Source organism: Xenopus laevis, chromosome 7S (genome assembly GCF_017654675.1).
Source record: "Xenopus laevis strain J_2021 chromosome 7S, Xenopus_laevis_v10.1, whole genome shotgun sequence".
NCBI lineage: Eukaryota > Metazoa > Chordata > Amphibia > Anura > Pipidae > Xenopus > Xenopus laevis.
The window spans coordinates 44,395,988-44,415,987 of NC_054384.1; the positions used below are offsets into that span (position 1 = coordinate 44,395,988).

General features: G+C 38.8%; 1 protein-coding gene across 1 annotated transcript in view; it reads left to right on the forward strand.

The window, feature by feature from the left end:
* The window catches only part of adk.S (adenosine kinase S homeolog), a gene marked incomplete at its 5' end in the record, with an annotated part of 132,430 nt that overhangs the window by 40,027 nt on the left and 72,403 nt on the right, over positions 1–20,000 (forward strand). The window contains 1 exon segment of the mRNA NM_001092888.1: positions 17,487–17,561. Coding sequence (NP_001086357.1) covers positions 17,487–17,561 — 75 coding nt within the window.

Below are 20,000 nucleotides of genomic sequence, written 5' to 3' on the forward strand. Positions count from 1 at the left end.
TCAGATCAAGTAAAACAAAGGGGGAGAATTTCACTGCATACAGTCAGTTTTCTTATAAAAAACGGTACACATTTTTTAATTAAAGTAGATTTATTTTTCATTAAAGAAAGTAAAAATGGGATTTTTTTTTTTTTTGCCTTTCAATCCCCTTTAACTCACCATGGATGTCAAATGACCTATAATTGCCAGGCTGAAATCTTAATCCCTTTTTAAAAATAGGAATTACATCCGTTTTTCCCCAATCCATAGGGTACCATACCATATGAAAGAGAGTCTACAAAAAAATAAAGGCTGGTCTAAAGCTGAACTAAGATCTCTTAGCACCCGAGGTTGTATTCCATCTTGCCCTGGCACATTAGTTTTTAGTAAAGCTTTTATGAACCATATTCTGAGTCAGCCACTGACTAGTTTGAGGTGAGCCAACAATGTAGCTATGAGGTAGGTCTTGGAACTCTGGTTCTTCTATTGTATGTACTGAAGAAAATTTACTGATTTAGCACATCTGCCTTTTCATTATCTGTTACAACTACGCTGGTTTATTTAAAAGAGCCACACTTAACCCACACCTTTTTGCTATTAATATACTTAAAAAAAAAAAAAATGTTTTGGGTTAGTATTCGCCTCTGTTGCAATGCACTCTTCATTTTCTATCTTTGCCTTCTGGATTGCTGTTTTACAACATTTATTAGTACAGGTATAGGATCCGGAAAGTCCGTCTCCCATATACTCCATTATAAACAAATAATCCAAATCTTAAACTAGTTTCTTTTTCTCTGAAATAATGAAACAGTAGCTCATACTTGATCCAAACTAAAATATGATTAATCCTTATTGGAAGCAGGACCTGCCTATTGGGTTTATTTAATGTTTACATAATTTTCAAGTAGACTAAAGGTATGAAGATCCAAATTATGGAAAGATCCATTATCCGGAAACCCCCAGATCCCAAGCATTCTGGATAACCGGTCTTATATCTGTATAATTTATTTTAATGGTAAGAACAAAGCATGCGCCTTATAATTCAGAGAGCGCAAACTTTAAGGCCAGAGTGGCACAGTATATTCTCATGGCGTTTGCCAGTCTGTACACACAGGGCGATTTTGGAGTGTAAACTCAAAAATTTGCATTTTTGCACCTATGAGCCTCTCGGTACAGTTGTATAAACAGGTTTGAATACAGCAGATGCATGTTCTATCTATATCCAGGGAGCACCATGTGACTCTGCCCTTACACTATCCGATGCTGCCCACACAAGCTTGGTTTGGGTTGCCTGAATGGTGCTCTCATGATGAGGTTTGGTTTAAAAAAATTTTCATTTTGTCAGTGTGTGTGGGGATTTTTACCAGCTATTGCCAGTACTGCCCACACAGTATTACATCTGTGACACAAATTCCGTCATGCTGTGCAAATGAGCACTGGATGTTACTCGTGTCAGTATTACTGACTACTTAAGCATCGTAACCGCTCACATTGCATAATGTGTGCGTATTTATAAACTTCTATATAAAGTGTTTTAGTTTTGAATAAAACTTTGATGTACACTCCTCAACCGAACATTTTGCCTACGATATGAAAATATTCTAGGAAGGCTATATTACCTGTCCTGGTTGGGTTATAGCATATCTTTGTTTTAAGCGCGTTGTTGTTTACCATGCATAAAATCAGTCTCCTATCTTGTCTAGAAACACCCAGTCATTAGCGTAATAACGTTATCGCTTGTTAGCACTCGCCACTGGCTGAGTTCAGCGCGAGGTGGAGACCTTGGCAGCGGGAAGAATAGATAAATATCAAAGGCTTTGGGAAAGTCACTTAGTTGGTCCAACCTAGGAGGTTTAAAGCCAATTGTGACTCTGAGGGGGAGGAGTTTCCGGTTCCTGGAGGAATGTGATACATTCTAGCTTGCCAGCGGCCACGCTGTTTGAGAAGATCTGGTCTCTGAATAAGAGAATACTGGTCGGTACTCGTCACATTGAGCTGTCCTAAACGCCAAATTCATCTGACAGCATGTCGGCTTTAAGGTAACAAATAGTCTTACTCATTGCTGTCAATTCGCCATCGCAGATCTCTATACGTTTTTGTATATTTTTTCTTAAAAATATTTCATCGTTGATTGCGGATATTAAGAAAGCACAGAGAATGTTATAATGCTCTATTTCTATACAGAGGAAGCTGGTAGAAGCTAGTATTGTATTGTGAATGAATGCCGTTTTTCAGCCGTAGGCAAGCCGAAGTAGTATTGCAACTTTTTTTTTTTATTTTTTTTTTTTTGCTGACATACTAACGGCTAGCTTACGAACCAACCATTCTCTCCCTGCCCAAATATGCTGCGTTGTTTGCGATTACCTACTAGCTGGCATCTGTACCTACCAGTGTTGTAAATTGCATTGCTCCATTTGTTGCTTTTGAGGAATGGTCAGTAAGGCATAATGGGGGTTCTGCTTTCAGCAGGCGTGCATTGCAAGCCCACCTGTTCTATTGCAACTATTCTTGGAGTGACAGTTCTCTTAAAGGAATAGTTCAGTGTGAAAATAAAAACTGGGTAAATAGATAAGCTGTGCAAAATAAAAAATGTTTCTAATATAGTTAGTTAGCCAAATATGTAATGTTAAAGGCTGGAGTGAACAGATGTCTAATAAAACAGCCAGAATCAACTTCCTGCTTTTCAGCTCTATAACTCTGAGTTAGTCAGCGACTTGAAGGGGGGCCACATGGTACATTTCTGTTCAGTGAGTTTGTAATTGATCCTCAGCATTCAGCTCAGATTCAAAAGCAACAGAAATGACCCATGTGGCCCCCCTCAAGTCTCTGATTGATTACTGTCTGGTAACCAGGGTAACCAGTCAGTGTAAACCAAGAGAGCTGAAAAGCAGGAAGTAGTGCTCTGACTGACTTGTTATACATGAAATCAGTCCAGCCTTTATACATTACATTTTTGGCTAACTAACTATATTAGAAACATTTTTTATATTGCACAGCCTATCTATTTACCCAGTTTTTATTTTTACACTGAACAATTCCTTTAAGAAACGTGTACTTCTTGCATACGTATATAATGTAGATTGTATCTTATTATGGCTTGGCCGTTTTTATAAGCATATTTTTAATGACCCAGTAGTTTCTAAACCATTGAAATGTACTTTTTTTTTAATAGACTAATAAAATTTAACATGTACAGTTGTGTAGGAATTTTGTTGAGATTTGTGTGTGTGTATGTGTGTATGTGTGTATGTGTGTATATATATATGTATATGACTTGGGTGAACTGAACTTCTTTTTTTTATTTATTTTTTTTTATTGATGGCTATTCTCAAATTTACCACTAAGTGGGCATGAGAGCACATGTAGCAATGCAAATAATGTTTTTATATTTAGCAATGCAGATGTCAGGATACTGATACCTTCCCATTGTTCTATTGAAAGACTGATTTGATGCATTCTTGTGTTGGAATGCCTTTAACTAAAAAAGACATAAGATTTCAGTACACAGTGGACTTCTGCTGTATATGTTTACTAATATAACTCTTATTTAACCAGATTCAGCAACTTACTTACTGGCCGTCCCTGATAACAGGAAATTTAGGTCTGGTGTTGCCCTGGCACTGCACCTCAGCCTGGTCATTTGAGACCTTTCAAGCCAACTATTTTGGAGCAAAAATGTTTCTTCTGGCCATTTGTTTAGGAACTGGAAACCAGGTGAAAGTGTTCCAATTCTTGTGACAGTGTTACCTCTAAATACTGTCTAAACCACCAAGGTTGTGGTGGTAGGTGGCCAAAAAATTCCTTCTTTGCCTGAGCAGAAAATCTTCTGCAAGGCTTAAAAAAAAAACACTGTTTTCCACCCCTGGACTCTTAACCAGGGAGCATTTCTTCAGATCTGTTTTCTTTGTCTTCCAGATCTAAAACTTATGGCATCCGGTTACAGCACACAATTAATTATAACAAATTTTGTTGTGGTTATGTGTTTACTCAAACTTCGGACTTCAGCCAGATTTACATACTTCTAACCCCTAAAGTTTTAAATTAAGATTTGCCAAGGACGAGTGATTATAAATTTACTGCCACAGGCTTGGTCCAGAAGGACTTGTTACTTGGGTCTTCTGCATATTTTAATAGTTTCATCTTCTCAGCTATATCTCACTCTAAACACTTTTTTTTCCTCCCCATCTTCTTTTCTCCATGAAAGCAGCACCTCATACAGTGCTCTGGCCTCCTTCTTTCACCCACAAAATTAAATTTTGAACATAATGATTTAATCACAGTGAAAGAGAGATTTCCTGATATACTACTGGAACTTTGTAGCTATTGCAGAACATCAGCTACCTCCAGCCAAGTGTGCATGCAGTTCTTGTTCTTTAAAGGAAAATTCAACCAATTTGTAAAAAAAAAAAAACCCAACTTATCTTTGTGACTGATGCTTGAATATTATCCTGAAGAATTTGTTGATATTGGGTTGAATTCATCCGACCCTCAACTTTAACAAGGGGCCCCAGTCCCTGAACTAGCCACACAGCCATGCAAAGTGCTTTTGTTATGACCAAATAACAATATTTTGTCTCATCAGTCCAAAGCACTTTGTTCCAAAATGACTGTGGCTTGTCTAAATGAGCTTTTACATACAACATGCAACTCTGTTTGTGGCATGAGTGCAGAAAGGGGCTTCTTTCTCATCACCATCCCATACAGACGTTCTTTTATCTTGCACTGAATTGTAGAACGATGTACAGATTATCGATCTGCAGCAAGATGTTCTTGCAGGTCTTTGGGGGGGGATCTTTGGGTTGTCTGTAACCATTCTCACAATCATCTACGTATGCTGCACCTGTATTTTTCTTGGCTTGCCAGACCTGGGTTTTACAGCAACTGTGCCTGTGGCCTTCCATTTCCTGATTACATTCCTTACAATTGAAACTGACAGTTTAAAACTCTGAGAGCTTTTTGTAGGCTTCCCTAAACCATAATACTGAACAATCTTTGTTTTCTGATCTTTTGAGTTGCTTTGAGGATCCCATGCAGTCACTCTTCAGAGGAAAGTCAAACCGAAGTACGTCTTGTAATTGGCCACGTTAAATACCTTTTCTCATGATGATCCAACCAATTTGGTGTTGCCAGTAATCAGTATTGAGCAATTACATGCATTCAAATTAATAAAATTACAAGGGTACCCACATTTTTGCAGACAGTTTTTCACATTTGCTATAATTTCATACAACTGAATAATGCTTCACTAAAAATCTGTTAGTGTTTAAAGAAAAGAGACTAGGAGAATAGCAGTTGAGTGAGGAGATGAAGAAGAATAATAGTACTGAGAGTGGGCCCCTGTGTCCCAGTCCGACACTGTATCTGTGAACACATTTGTGACTCTAAAATACCCAAAACTTTTGGGATATGTGCAGTGCATTTGGCAGTGAGTGCTTATTACTTCTATAGTAGAAAAATTTATTTTTATCAGTAGTTTTGATAAATCTTAGTTTGCAATTTCATCTGAATCATATGCTTGTACTTGCATCACATCCTAAAAGTTAATATAATTTGTATTATGGTTCAACTGCATTTTAAAATGTGTAGCCATTGCATTTAATTATTTTGTAAGCCTTGCATTTGTATATGTAGGAACCACATTTGAAATAGTTCTTGTGTACTATGAAATGAACAAAAACACAATAAAATCCATTCGGGGGGGGGGCCGCAATACTGCTCAAAGGAAATTATTTATCTTTTATTCAAAGCCCTGTACATGTGGAATGCAAGTATACAAACTTTATATATTCATAGTTATAAAATAAGTCCGATTGATTTGTTTGTAAACTATCAATTATTATAAAAAGTATAAAAATTGTGTCCCTAACCCCTTAATTATTGGTTGGAGCAGGGCATGCACACATTTAGCTATAAATTCAGTCACGGAGCCTCTAGATTATCTTATTAGAGGATGTGTACACATTCTATGCACTTGTAGTAAAGTATAAAATGCACGTCTTACTTGATGATGTACAAATAAGTAACTACTGATATCATAACTAATCCTGTTGTGCATCATAGTTTCATCCAGAAAGTTTTTCATCTACAACTGAAAAAAGGAGAATCAAGAATCAAATTTTAATAACGTGTCGTCACATCTGCTGTAAAATGTTGTGTGCTTGTATTTTATGTATATGGATTATTCAATAAGTAACATAATCAGAGACATCACCATTTTGGTTGGATACTCATATCTTTTTAACAGACATATTATCGCTCCTAGTGAGCCAGTATGTCTCGTTCCTCTGTCATGGTAAGTGCACCTTAAAAATAGGGGTATATTTGCAGTAAATACATACAATGAACCCCTCCCCCACAGACAAATGTATACAAATAAAAAATAATCTAGATTTATTTGTGTTGTGAGGCTGCACCACAAGTGCAGGCCACTCCAGAAAAACAAGTCTGTTTTTTAACTCACAGCAGCAACAGCAGTAGCAACAAAAATAGCTTCTGTGCAGCAACAAAAGTCCAACAAAACAGAAATAGCTTTTGTTAGCAGTATAGTATGCAGTATACTAGGTGAACAAACAGGGTGGTGTCAAGGAATTCAGCAGGTAAACAGGAAGTATCTTTCACAAGCAGCTCCTAATTAAGCATACCTTCATCTGCTACTGGCTTCCTTAACCAACATGAGGTGTGGGCTAGACATCCAATGATTTTACTTGATGCTGATTCCAAACCTAAATAAACAAATGTATACATATCATCAAGGATATATCCCTTTTGACTTGTGCAGTGTCAGTGGTGGGTTAATGAAAAGTGGGTCCCCTAAGCTACAGCCATATAAGGGCCCCCATTGAGGCAAATGCTTGGTCTAGATCAGGGGTAGGCAACCCACAGCTCTGGAGCCTCATGCGGCTCTTCATCCTGCTTGCTGCGGCTCAGTCTTGCGGCTTTGCCTTTCATGTCGTCTATACAGCCCTCGCACTTGATGGAGGCTTCTTGAGTGTGCGACCATGGTTAGCTAACCGCGGTCGCACACTCAGGAAGCCGCAAGCAGATGCGAGGGCTGTATAGATGTCCGAGGAGTGACAGGCAAGACCGAGCCGCAGCAAGATGATTCATCATGGTCCTTACTGCGGTCACGCACTCAAGACAAGAGAGGGAAGATCAGCATGGAGCTTCAGAAACAAAAGTTACATTAAACAGATGAGAACACTAGCATTTAATAGAAATAGGACCTTGATCACACCGGACTCGTAGGCTCACTGAGGTGCAGCCCATATAGTAAATGGGGAAAAATTGCCCCGGGTCTTAAAGGAACAGTAACACCAAATAATGAAAGTGTTTTAAAAAAAGGGCAATATAATGTACTGTTTCCCTGCACTGGCAAAACTCGTATGTTTACTTGAAACACTTCTGTAGTTTATATATAAACAAGCTGGGTAACCTGTGCTGTAATCTGCACCTGAGCGGTGTGTTAATTTCAAATTCTCATAAAAGCTGCCAAGTCTAGGATGTAAAAACACAACAATAGTTTCATATAAAACCTCATTTATTCGAAATTTTCAAAGAATAGAGGGTTGCGTTTGGAACCGACAATGTGTATTTTCTCGCTCAGCATACTCTGAAAAAAATCGGCTGTGTGTATTTAAATCCTAGTGTGCAACTGTAATATCCAATGAAGTTTCTTCTGTAGCAGGATTCTGTTGCCGCCTCATGGTGGAAGGATGTACATTATCATATAAATACCATCATCTCGGGGAAGCTTACTAATGTTTTGCCTCCAAACAAAGTTTGCCCGTCTTTAAAGCATCCAGATTGGCTGTACAATTTGTCTTATGTTACAGAAATGCTTTAATTGTGCTTCCAATAAATAATCAAGAACTCTGGATCAACTGGCAGATGGGCAGGTTAAAAAAAAAGTAACAAGATTGAACTTGATGGGCGTGTGTCTTTTTTTCAACCTAACTTACTATGTTACCCGCTCCAGTAAATGACAAATGTCAAAGCGCACATCGGTCTGAATTTAAATGACATGTAAACCCCCCACATAGATGCATGTGTGTGTGGCATCAAAGATGGATGAATGGGATTAGTAAGAGATGTTGCTGGCTTTGTTTCCCCGTTTCCCAAAAACAACTAACATGCAACCCCCCTGGAAATTTTCTTTTTTTTGTTTAGCATACACAAATGTTTGACGTCCTTTATAATGTATTAAGGATCTTTTTCACATATTTATGTAATTTAGTAGAGAACATTTCTAATGTTCCTATATTTAATTATTATGGTTACAATTATCAGTTGTGCTAGTTGGTGAACTTACTGTACATTCTGTAAAATAAAATATCCCTAGATACAACAACATTCTCTGGTTGGGTCCTCGAATCTGTGACATGGAATTATCATTTGGCAAGTTTAAAAATTTAGGATTAATTGCCCTGGCAGTATATTTGTTGATCAATATATAGGTAGTTAAAATCAAATAAGACTTGCCTCAAACAACCAGCCTTTTCTATTTATAGCAGGAGCTGTGCCTCTTCTTTTTGCTTATGAGATGGGCATCTGTAGCAATGTTCAGCCTATTAGACTTCAGCCTTCTCATTTTCACCATGACTTCTCCCTTTATACTGGGTTTCAAATTATGCTTAACTTACAGGCATAGCATTCCTTATTTTCTTTTTCCCCAGCCCATTTGAAACAAAATATAGCCACCTGTATTTACTGCCCAGTTGTACATCTCATTCAACTGCATTTCTGTCTATTCCTTTTTACCAGTTATGCTTCTTGTAATTGTAAAATACTGTTTGTTAATTTTATGGTGCACCCTGGCATTAATACTATGCCCACCCAAAATTCTCAACCAAATTTCCTGGTTATCAGTCATCTAACCTACATTGCTCACTCCCCCTTCCCCCCCATTATGCCTATTTTAAAATCACAAACCTTTTACCTATCTTCTTGCCCAAAACAGCTTCACCATCATCACTGAGGTGCAGCCCATATAGTAAATGGGGAAAAATTGCCTCGGGTCTTAAAGGAACAGTAACACCAAATAATGAAAGTGTTTTAAAGAAAGGGCAATATAATGTACTGTTTCCCTGCACTGGCAAAACTCGTATGTTTACTTGAACAACTACTGTAGTTTATATAAACAAGCTGGGTTTCTACCTTTACAACAGCTTCCTTTTATACCATGGTTGTGTTTCTGAAACAAACACAGCAGATTTACCAATGCAGCACAATGGTACATTATATTTTCATTACTTTAGACACTTTCATTTTTTTGGTGTTACTGTTCCTTTAAGCACTTCACCTCCACTGACTCCTTTATGTAACTTGTGGTTGCTGGTAATGTCTCTGAGATGATTTACCTCACCCTCAACTTTACATAGTTTTCGGATACTATTCTCTCCCCCCCCCCCTCCACACTCTTCAAATTTGTTTTTTGTACCATGGTGTACAAGACCTAAACATTCCTCTGTGTTATGTGGACCTGAAGTCCGCTTCATAGTGGAGGTGTTTGGCAATTAACCTTTTTATCAACTTTTGCTGTCTGAACTCCTCTCTAGCATTTGTGTGGGTGAGCATTTAGGGAATAGTGATCATAACATGGTCTCCTTTGAGGTTCTCTTGCAGAGGCAATTCTATAAGGGAGTAACTAAAACATTACATTTCAGACATGCAAACTTTGACAGTAAGGGCATCTCTGCAACATATTGAGTGGGAAATGCAAAACCTTTTTGGTTCAATAGAAGTGTTGAGGTGGCTAAGAAAATTTGTACTTTTAATGCTTTCAAGTTAGCTGGGACAGCTGAATCATTTATAAGGTACAAGGAGGCCAATATGAAACAAATATGGAAAAGGATATTGCAGTAAGTAGTAAAAATAATCCAAAATCTTATTTTTAAAATATGTCAATAGTAAAAAAAAATGAAGCGGGAAGGGTGGGACCTTTAATATCAGAGGGGAGTCAGCTGGTTGATGAGAACAAACAAGCTCAGATTCTGAACAAATATTTTTTTGTCTGTCTACACAAATGAGGAACCAGCTAATGCAGGTTTCCTTATTAATAGTCCCAATTCTTATAATACAACTAATGATGCCTGGTTCACACATGAAGAAATTCAAGAGAGACTAGAACATGTTAAAATAAACAAAGGTCCGGGCCAGATAGTATTCATCCCAGGGTACTTGGCGAGCTTAGGTCTGTGCCAAACCTCTTTACTTAATTTTTCAGGATTCATCGAGGTCTAGCATGGTACCGAGAGACTGGAGAATTAATAATGTGGTGCCACTATGCAAGAAGGGATCCCATTCTCAGCCTCAAAACTATAGCCGAGCTCTTCAAAGGGTTAATAAAGGATAAGATACTGCACTTCATAGCAAATAACAATACTATGAGTGTATGCCAGCATGGTTTTATGCGTTATAGATCTTGCCAGACTAACTTAATTTATTTTTATGAGAAGCTAAGCAGAGACCTCGATTCTGGGATGGCAGACTTTGCTAAAGCATTTGATACAGTGCCACACAAAAGGTTACTGGTTAAATTAAAGGGCAACTAAAGTCTAAAATAGAATAATGTTAGAAATGCTGTATTTTGTATACTAAATATAAGCGCAGGGGGCTGTCATCTTCTAACTTTGTTAGACATTTCTGCAATAACAAGACTCGTACATGCTGAGTGTGGTCTGGGCTTCAGTTGGGAGGTTAAATTTAGGGATTGTCATAAATTATCAAAACAGCACAAGTCAAATAATATCTGCCATAGAAGCCAATACAGCAAGACTGATTAATAATCATAATATAAAGACTGCACTGAGTCTCTGGATACAAATCTCTACAGGGAATCCAACAATGCTGCTTGAGTTCTGGGAAGTAAGGCTCCCCCTGCCATTTGAAAGGGCTCCCCCTGCCATTTGAAAGTATGATTGTTTACCTGCAAAGCAGTTGGGGACCGTCTGACAATTCCTATGCACAGCAGTAAAAGAGGGGGGAATTTCACTGCATACAGTCAGGTTTATTTTTAAAACAGTAGACATTTTTTAATTAAAGTATATTGGAGATAGGTTTCTTTTTCATTAAAGTAAAAATGGTATTTTATATATTTGCCTTTACATCCCCTTTAAGGAATGTTGGGCTGGATCATAGAATTTGTACCTGGATAGAGAACTGGCTAAAAGATAGACTACAAAGAGTGGTGGTAAATGGATCATTTTCTGATTGAACCAGTGTTGTTAGTGGAGTACCACAGGGCTCTGTACTGGGTCCCTTGCTTTCAACTTGTTTATTAATGATCTGGAGGTGTGGCATTGAAAATACTGTTTCTATTTTAGCAGATGATACTAAATTTTGCAGAACTATAGGTTCCATGCAGGATGCTGCCACTTTGCAGAGTGATTTGTTGAAGTTGGGAAACTGGGCAGCAAACTGGAAAATGAGGTTCAATGTTGATAAATGCAAGGTTATGCACTTTGGCAAAAATAATATTAATTCAAGTTATACACTAAATGGCAGTGTGTTGGAGTTTCCTTAAATGAGAAGGATCTTGGTTTTTTTTTTATAGATAACAGTTTTTTTTAATTCTGGGCAGTGTCATTCTGTAGCTACTAAAGCAAATAAAGTTCTGTCTTGCATAAAAAAGGTCATTAACTCAAGGGATAAAAACATAATTGTCTCTTTAGAAGTCCCTGGTAAGGCCTCATCTGGAGTATGCAGTGCCGTTTTGGACTCCAGTCCTTAAGAGGGATAAAAATGAACTGGGCAGAGCGCAGAGACGTGCAAATTAAACTAGTTAGTGGGATGGAAGACTTAAATTGTGAGGGTAGACTGTCAAGTTTGGGGTTGTTTTCTCTGGGGGGAAAAAGGCTGTTGCGAGGGGACATGATTACACTTTACAAGTCTAAAGGACATTATAGACAAAAAGCAGGGGACCTTTTTACCCATAAAGTCGATCACCGTACAAGAGGCCACCCCTTCAGACTAGAAGAAAAGCACTTTCATTTGAAGCAATGTAGGTGTTTCTTCACAGTGAGGGCAGTGAGGTTGTGGAATGCAGTGCCGGGTGATGTTGTGATGGCTGATTCTGTTAATGCTTTTAAGAGGGGCTTGGATGATTTCTTGGACGGACATAATATCAAAGGCTATTGTGATACTAAACTCTATAGTATGTATAGATATGGCCATATAGTTTATGTGAAAGTATGGAGGGATGTGTATGGATGCTGGGTTTTCATTTGGGTTGAACTTGATGGACTTTCTTTTTTTCAACCCAATTTTACTTACTATGTACCTATTTTTTCTCTTCAGGATTGATCTGCTTAACTTTCAGGGGAAGGTTGTGACATTTTGTGAATAAAAATTTAAACTGCAGTTTGAGAGCCTTATTTCCAAAGCTACATTTTGGTTCAGATCACACAGAAATGCAGGCTGACTTGCCTGATCACATGTTAGAAGCTGCAGAATAGTATATTGTATGCATGATTTGGGTTGAAGCAGTTAAAAATGTAAAGGGAGTAAAGGTGGCCATACACGGGCAGATAAAGCTGCCAATCTCTGTCAATTAGACCAATTTGACCGTTTATCTTCCCGTGTATGGGGGCTTCCGACGGGTCTTCCCGATCGATATCTGGCCACGATATCGATTGGGAAGGTAGATTTTTACTTGACCGAACCGTCGGAGCCCCTTGGCGTATCGTAATTCGATCGTTAGACCATACGGCCGAACGTTCGAATTACCCCTGATATAGCCATGCCGTTAGTGGCATATCGCCACTAACGCCAAACGAGCGGATCTTTGAGTCTATGACCTACTGGAAATACATAGCCTCTAAACGACTTCAACTTTACAACATGGCTGAGACTTTAGAGACCTTTCTCACTATCTGACAAATGTGGTACTTATACTGATAGCTAAACTGGCAGACTAGAGCTGTGATCCCCAACCAGTAGCTCGCGAGCAACAGGTTGCTCACCAACCCCTTGGATGTTGCTCTGTGGCCTCAAAGCAGATGCTTATTTTTGAATTCCTGGCTTGGTTGCATAAAAAACAGATGCACTGCCAAACATATCCTCCTGTAGGCTGCCAGTCCACATAGGCTACCAAATAGTCAACCCCAGCCCTCATTTGGCACCCCAATAACTTTTTGCATGCTTGTGTTGCTCCCCAACTCTTTATTTTTGAATGTGTTTATAGGGGTAAAAAAGGTTGGGGACCCCTGTACTAGTCTAACTCATATAGCCATATATTCCTGTTTACATCAGACATGAATATCATTGCTAAACTACCTGGTCCCATAGCCTTGTTGCAGTAATCCTTAATATCATACACCACAATTAATATACATACACCCCATGTTAATTATTTTTTTTTTAACAAGTGAATATATATGTTCTTAATTCAAAAGATAAAGGTGATGTAACTGAACAAAAAAATCATCAAAGAAAATTTACGTGCCAATTATTTATTCAACATAAAATGAACAGATATGCCATTTCATTTTGTTGAAAAAATGCACCATTGTCTCTAATGCATAATATTGCCCATGTGGCGAGACAACTTCAAGCAGGTGTTTGCACACCAGTCTTATGCAAGACACCCTTTTCCTACCTACATTCATTGTGAATAGTTTACAGTAATCTGATTAAAACATCCAATCTTGATCACAAATTGCATGAGTAAAGTATTAAGCACAACCTCTTGTGGAATATTTCACATTCAAACTGGTTTAATAATAATTGTAAACCCTAGTCGACCAGCTATTCCTTTGGTGTAGGTCAGTCTTTTTCATGCCATTGATTTTACCCCCTATGCAAGAGTGTGCCTAATTCAAACTTCTATTCTGCATAGAATTTTAAATGACACTTTACCACTTCTTCCGAAACAAGGTTCCTAGATGCCACTTGGATTATGCCACTTTATTTTAATTTAAAATGTACCTGCCCGTCATTCGTTGACTTTTGCAAGCAAATAACCAACTTTGTGCTTGATGTAATGGGTGTGTCTAATCGACTAAATTTACAGTATGATTACTGCCTATAGTAGAGGAAGGTTATTTTGAGAAATGTACAATACCACACTCTCATATTTGGGCCCAATAAACCATATCTAACTAGTACATGTCTGTCTGATTGTATATAGACAATTAATGATTGGATAGACCTAGTAAATCAGGTTTTGGTTGTGTGGTACCGAGGGCCGGCATTGTTCTGACCTACATGGTGGAGGACAGATAATGGAAGCCAGTGTTGACCAACCAAGACATACCTTTAAATCATATGCCTCATCCTGTGGATAACACAGCCCCCCCCCCAGCACATGATTAAACACCTTCGAGGCCTCTAACAATCATTTTTAAATGCTAACAAACCCCCAGAAAAAATGCCAGGCTTATGCTCCAGAGGAAGAGCAGGGCACATACAGGCAGACCACAAGTAACTCCAGCACACGTAACTTGCTCAAGGGATTCCTCCCGTGTTTATCAAACCAACAGTAACAACGTTTCGGGGGCGTACCCCTTTGTCAGGTAGAGTATGTCACACACATGTCAAGCATAAGGAATGCAGAGTATGGCACACACCGGAATTATAAGGAATGCAGAGTATGGCACACACCTGAAGTATAAGGAAGGCAGAGTATGGCACCCACACAGGAAGCATAAGGCAGGCAGAGTATGGCACCCACACAGGAAGCATAAGGCAGGCAGAGTATGGCTCACACAGGAAGCATAAGGCAGGCAGAGTATGGCACAGACAGGGAGCATAGGGCAGGAAGAGTATGGCACACACAGGGAGCATAGGGCAGGCAGAACAGAGCAGGAGATAAGGAAACATATCAGGACAACTCTAAGATGTACTACATACAGTGACACAGTGCTGGTGCCCCTTCTGCAGTTTGTATGAGTGTGGGCAGTTTCAGTCTGAGTCTCTGGTGTGAACAATAGAGGTGTCACAGATGTGAACAATGCAGGGGGGATTACATGTGTGAGTACCGAGGATTACAGGTTTAAACAATGCAGGGGCCAGTTAATCTCTGTAGTGATACCTTTTACACACGGTAAGCAGACACAGCAGACACAAGGGGGTATCGGCCCATAGTCCACCAGTTGGACAGCCCTGATGTAGAGAGTAATATTCTGAGAAAATTTGCCGTTGGACTGCATTTTTAATTTTTTTATTTCCATTTTTATTCAGCAACTCTAGTTTAGGATTCCAGTAACTATCTGGTTGCCAGGGTCAAAATTACTGTAGCCATCCGGGAGTCGTTTTATGAGAGACTGGAATATGCATAGGAGAGGGTTGAATAGGAACTGAAGAGAAACATGAGCGATAAAAGTTGATCAATAACAGTAAATTTGTAGCCTTGCAGAGCATTTGTTTTTAGATGGGGTCAGTGACCCCCATTTGGAACCTGGAAATAAACAGCAGAAAACGGCAAATCATTAAAAATAAAACTATGAAAAATAAATAATGAAGACCAAATGAAAATTTTCTTAGAATTTGCCATTCTACAATACACTAAAATTTTACTTGAAGGTGAATCACCCCTTTAAAAGGCCAGCCCCATAAAAAAAAAAGCATACACTTTTGGAAACACGTGCTGTGTAACCTGTCTGTTATAATGTAACTAAATTTGCTAAAAAGTTACTATTTGACATTTGCAGCACTTTTTTTAATCATTTGCTTGGGTGCTAAAATAATATAGGTATGGTACCCATTATCCAGAAATCCGAATTTAAAAAAAAAAACCAAAAAAAAAACAAAAACTTTTTTCTCTGTAATAATGGAACAGGTATGGGATCCGTTATCCAGAAAGTTCAGAATTACGGAAAGGCTGTCTCCCCTAGACTCCATTATAGTCAAATAATCCACATTTTTAAGATTTCCCTTTTCTCTGTAATAATTACAGTACATTGTACTTGATCCAAACTTAGATATAATTATCCATTATTGGAAACAAAACCAGCCTATTGGTTTTTTTTAATGTTTACATGATTTTCTAGTAGACTTAAGGTGTGAAGATCCAAATTACGGAAAGATCAGTTATCCAGAAAACCCCAGGTCTCGAACATTCTGCATAATAGGTCCTGTATCTTGTAATTGAACCAAACTAAGATATAATTAATCTTCATTGGAGGCAAAGCCAGCCTATTGTGTTTATTTAATGTTAAAATTATTTTCTAGTAGGCTTAAATTATGGAGATGCAAATTATGGAAAGAGCCGTTATCAAGAAAGCCCCAGGTCCTGAGAATTCTGGATAGCAGATCAAATATAAGGTTATCATTAGTATGATTATCCGTGTGGTTGTACTTCTCAACGAGCTGCAAACCCCTTGTCGGAGTGCAAAAGATTTCCAAGTAAAGTAGGTAATAGCCGGAGAGCAGATTTTGTTGTTTAAAATGTCATTTTTATTTGCAGAAAGTCTGGACTTTCTGCAAATAAAGATGACATTTTAAACAACAAAACATGCTCTTCGGCTATTGCCTACATTCTGGATAACAAATCCCATACCTATACATCATAAATAGGATTGCACACAGTCTTCAGAACAGTTTATACCCCAAGTGCATATGGTTACATAACTGTGGCATACAGAGACCAAACAAAAATTGCCAAGTAAAATTATATTTATTTTTGTACTACCTCTACATAGGAATTCTTCTGCACCTAGCAGAGCACTGTTCTCGAAAGATTTGGCCGAATACCAATCTGAATTCTAATTAGCATATAAAAATTAGGGGTGGAAAGGGAAAAACATTTTTACTTCCTTGTTTTTTTGACAAAATATCACGTGATTTGCATATGCAAATTAGGATTCGGTTCGGCCGGGCAGAAGAAAAAGGCCGAATCCTGGATTCAGTGCATCCCTAGTGAAAACATTAAAAATTGAATTAGAGAGAGGCATAATATGCACGGTAGAATAATAAAGGATGTAGTAACGTATCATCAATTAGATATTTGCATAACTATTGAATTCGAATCACTTGGTTGTTAGCGTGGCAGGATCAGGGGGAGACTAGAAAGTAGTAATTTGAATTTTCATGGCTGGCACTTTTGGTCTTTGCAAACACAAGAAGTACACTTTTGGACTAATTTAAAATGTTCATATTTCTTATTGGGAAATACTGAACTTAACTGCAGAAAAAATGAGAAATCTAAAAATTACAAAATGATTGGGAATTTGCACATTGCAGTCTTTTTGGGTACAAGAAAGTGCCACTAGTAACTGAATAGTTTCCTGCCTGTTATGCATAAAAGTGACGTGGCTTAAGGTGGCCATACGAGTCGAAGGACCTCATCAACTACCCAATGCAGTCATCGATCGCCAGAAAAATCAGACCTCCCAGATCAAAACCTTGGCCACGTCGGAAGCCCCCATACACTGGCAGATAAATAATCTGCCAGTGTATGACCACCTTTACAGTGTAAAATGTCAGTGAACCTACAAAGAGGAAGTGTAAAATTAATTTTTTACTGTATATCAATAACACCAAGTCACAATGCTGTTTTCTTTTTGGTTCAGGGAGAATCTACTCTTCGGTATGGGTAATCCTCTTCTGGATATCTGTGCAGTGGTCGACAAGGACTTTCTTGATAAGTATGTATTGATTGTATTAACCTGGCACTACCTATGTATGTTTCAAATATTTACCTGGAAGGGAAAAACTGCAAATTACTGTCAGGCAATTCTCAAATCACGTGTATTTTTTAAAATATAAATTTACAAATCTTGCTTCACCGTAGTCAGAAAATATTATATGTAACCTATAAAGCCTGAAAGGGATACTGTCAAAGAAAAACATGATTTTCTTTTCTTTTTTTTCCAAAATGCATCAGTTAATAGTGATGCTGCAGCAGACTTATGCACTGAAATCTGCTTTTCAAAAGAGCAAACTTATTTTATATTTAATTTTGAAATCTAACATGGGGCTTGACGTATTTTCAATTTCCCAGGTGCCCCCTGTCTTTTGGCTCTGATAAACTTCAGTCACTCTTTACTGCTGCACTGCAAGTTGTAGTGATATCACCTCCCTCCCTTCCAGCAGCCCATCTGCAGAATGGGAAGTTAACCAGATAACCCCTCCCTGGTAGAAATAAGAACAGCACTCCGTATTAAAAATCCATGTCCCACTGCGACTAAATTACATTGAGTAGGACAAACAATAGCCTGCCTGAAAGCAGTTTCTTTCTGAAAGCACATGACCAGGCAAAATGACCTGAGATGGCTGCCTACACAGTAATATTACAACTAAAAAAAAAACTTGTTAGGAATTACATTTTACATGGTAGAGTGAATTATTTGCAGTGTAAACAGTGTAATTTAGAAATAAAAACTACACCATACAAATCATGACAAAATCCTTTTAACAATTTCCAAAGTTGTCTAAATTAAAAATGCACTTAAAAATTATACTATAAACAATATGTTATGTGTTTTACTTAAGACAGGAATGTCCAAAGACCAGCCTGGGGGCCAATTGCGGCCCATTTTCAAATTTACACCGGCCCTCAGCCTTCATCATGAAATGAATAATAATGTGCCCCTCCAGCACAGTGCGATCAGGAATCGTGTAGCAGTAATATTTGGGCACATTAGTGAAATGATCAGCCATTTGGACTATACTGTTGCCTGTGTGCTGAAGGTGTTAGCAATAGATGCGTACTGGCACGTAGTGACGCGACGATGACTAACCGCTCTCACATACTTCTTTAGGGCTGAAGGTGTCAATAGACGTACTGACGTGCCAGTATGGTAAACTACAGAAGTATGCGTCACTACGTGTCAGTAACACCTTCAGCATCACTACATGCCAGTACGTGTCTATTGCTAACACCAGCAGTATAGACCAAGTGGCAGATCATTTCACGAATGTGTGCAAATATTACTGCTACAGCTACTCCATTCCTTGTTTAAATGACTTACATAATGTTAATGGTTCAAAGAATATCAGGCTGAATGGTTAGCCCCCACACATTTTCACCTCACCAAATCTGTCCCTCGTTGCAAAAATGTGGACACCCCTGACTTAAGACCTGTCCATCAAAAGAATTGTTGTCAGGTAAAAATGTTGCAGTCACAAAAAGGCCAACAGGTGAAAATTCCTTTTTAAGCAGTGGCCGCCATGTATGTGCAAAGTATTTTTTCTTTCTTTTTTTTTTTTTGCAAGAGTTGCAATCACCAAATAATTCAAATTGGCTTACTAGAAAATCTACCTTCCTAATAAGTCCGATTATATGAGGTGGATTGATGATATTTAAAAGACAGCATGATGAAGTTGGGGGTGGAACTTTGGTTTAATGGAGTTGAAACTCCTGTCTGTCTATATCTCTGTCTGTATCTCGGTCGGTCTGTCTGTCTGTATCTCTGTCTGTCTGTATCTCGGTCTGTCTGTCTGTCTGTATCTCGGTCTGTCTGTCTGTATCTCGGTCGGTCTGTCTGTCTGTCTGTCTCTCTCTGTCGGTCTGTCTGTGTGTCTCTGTCTGTCTGTCTGTCTCTCTCTCTCTCTCTCTCTGTCGGTCGGTCTGTCTCTCTCTCTCGGTCGGTCGGTCTGTCTCGGTCGGTCGGTCTGGTTCTTTCGGTCGGTCTTCCTCCTCTCTGTCGGTCTCTCTCTCTGTCGGTCTCTCTCTCTGTCGGTCTCTCTCTCTGTCGGTCTCTCTCTCTGTCGGTCTCTCTCTCTGTCGGTCTCTCTCTCTGTCGGTCTCTCTCTCTGTCGGTCTCTCTCTCTGTCGGTCTCTCTCTCTGTCGGTCTCTCTCTCTGTCGGTCTCTCTCTCTGTCGGTCTCTCTCTCTGTCGGTCTCTCTCTCTGTCGGTCTCTCTCTCTGTCGGTCTTCTCTCTCTGTCGGTCTCTCTCTCTGTCGGTCTCTCTCTCTGTCGGTCTCTCTCTCTGTCGGTCTCTCTCTCTGTCGGTCTCTCTCTCTCTCGGTCTCTCTCTCTGTCGGTCTCTCTCTCTCTCTCTCGGTCTCTCTCTCTCTCTCTCGGTCTGTCTGTCTGTCTGTCTGTCTTTCTCTCTCTCTCGGTCTGTCTGTCTGTCTGTCT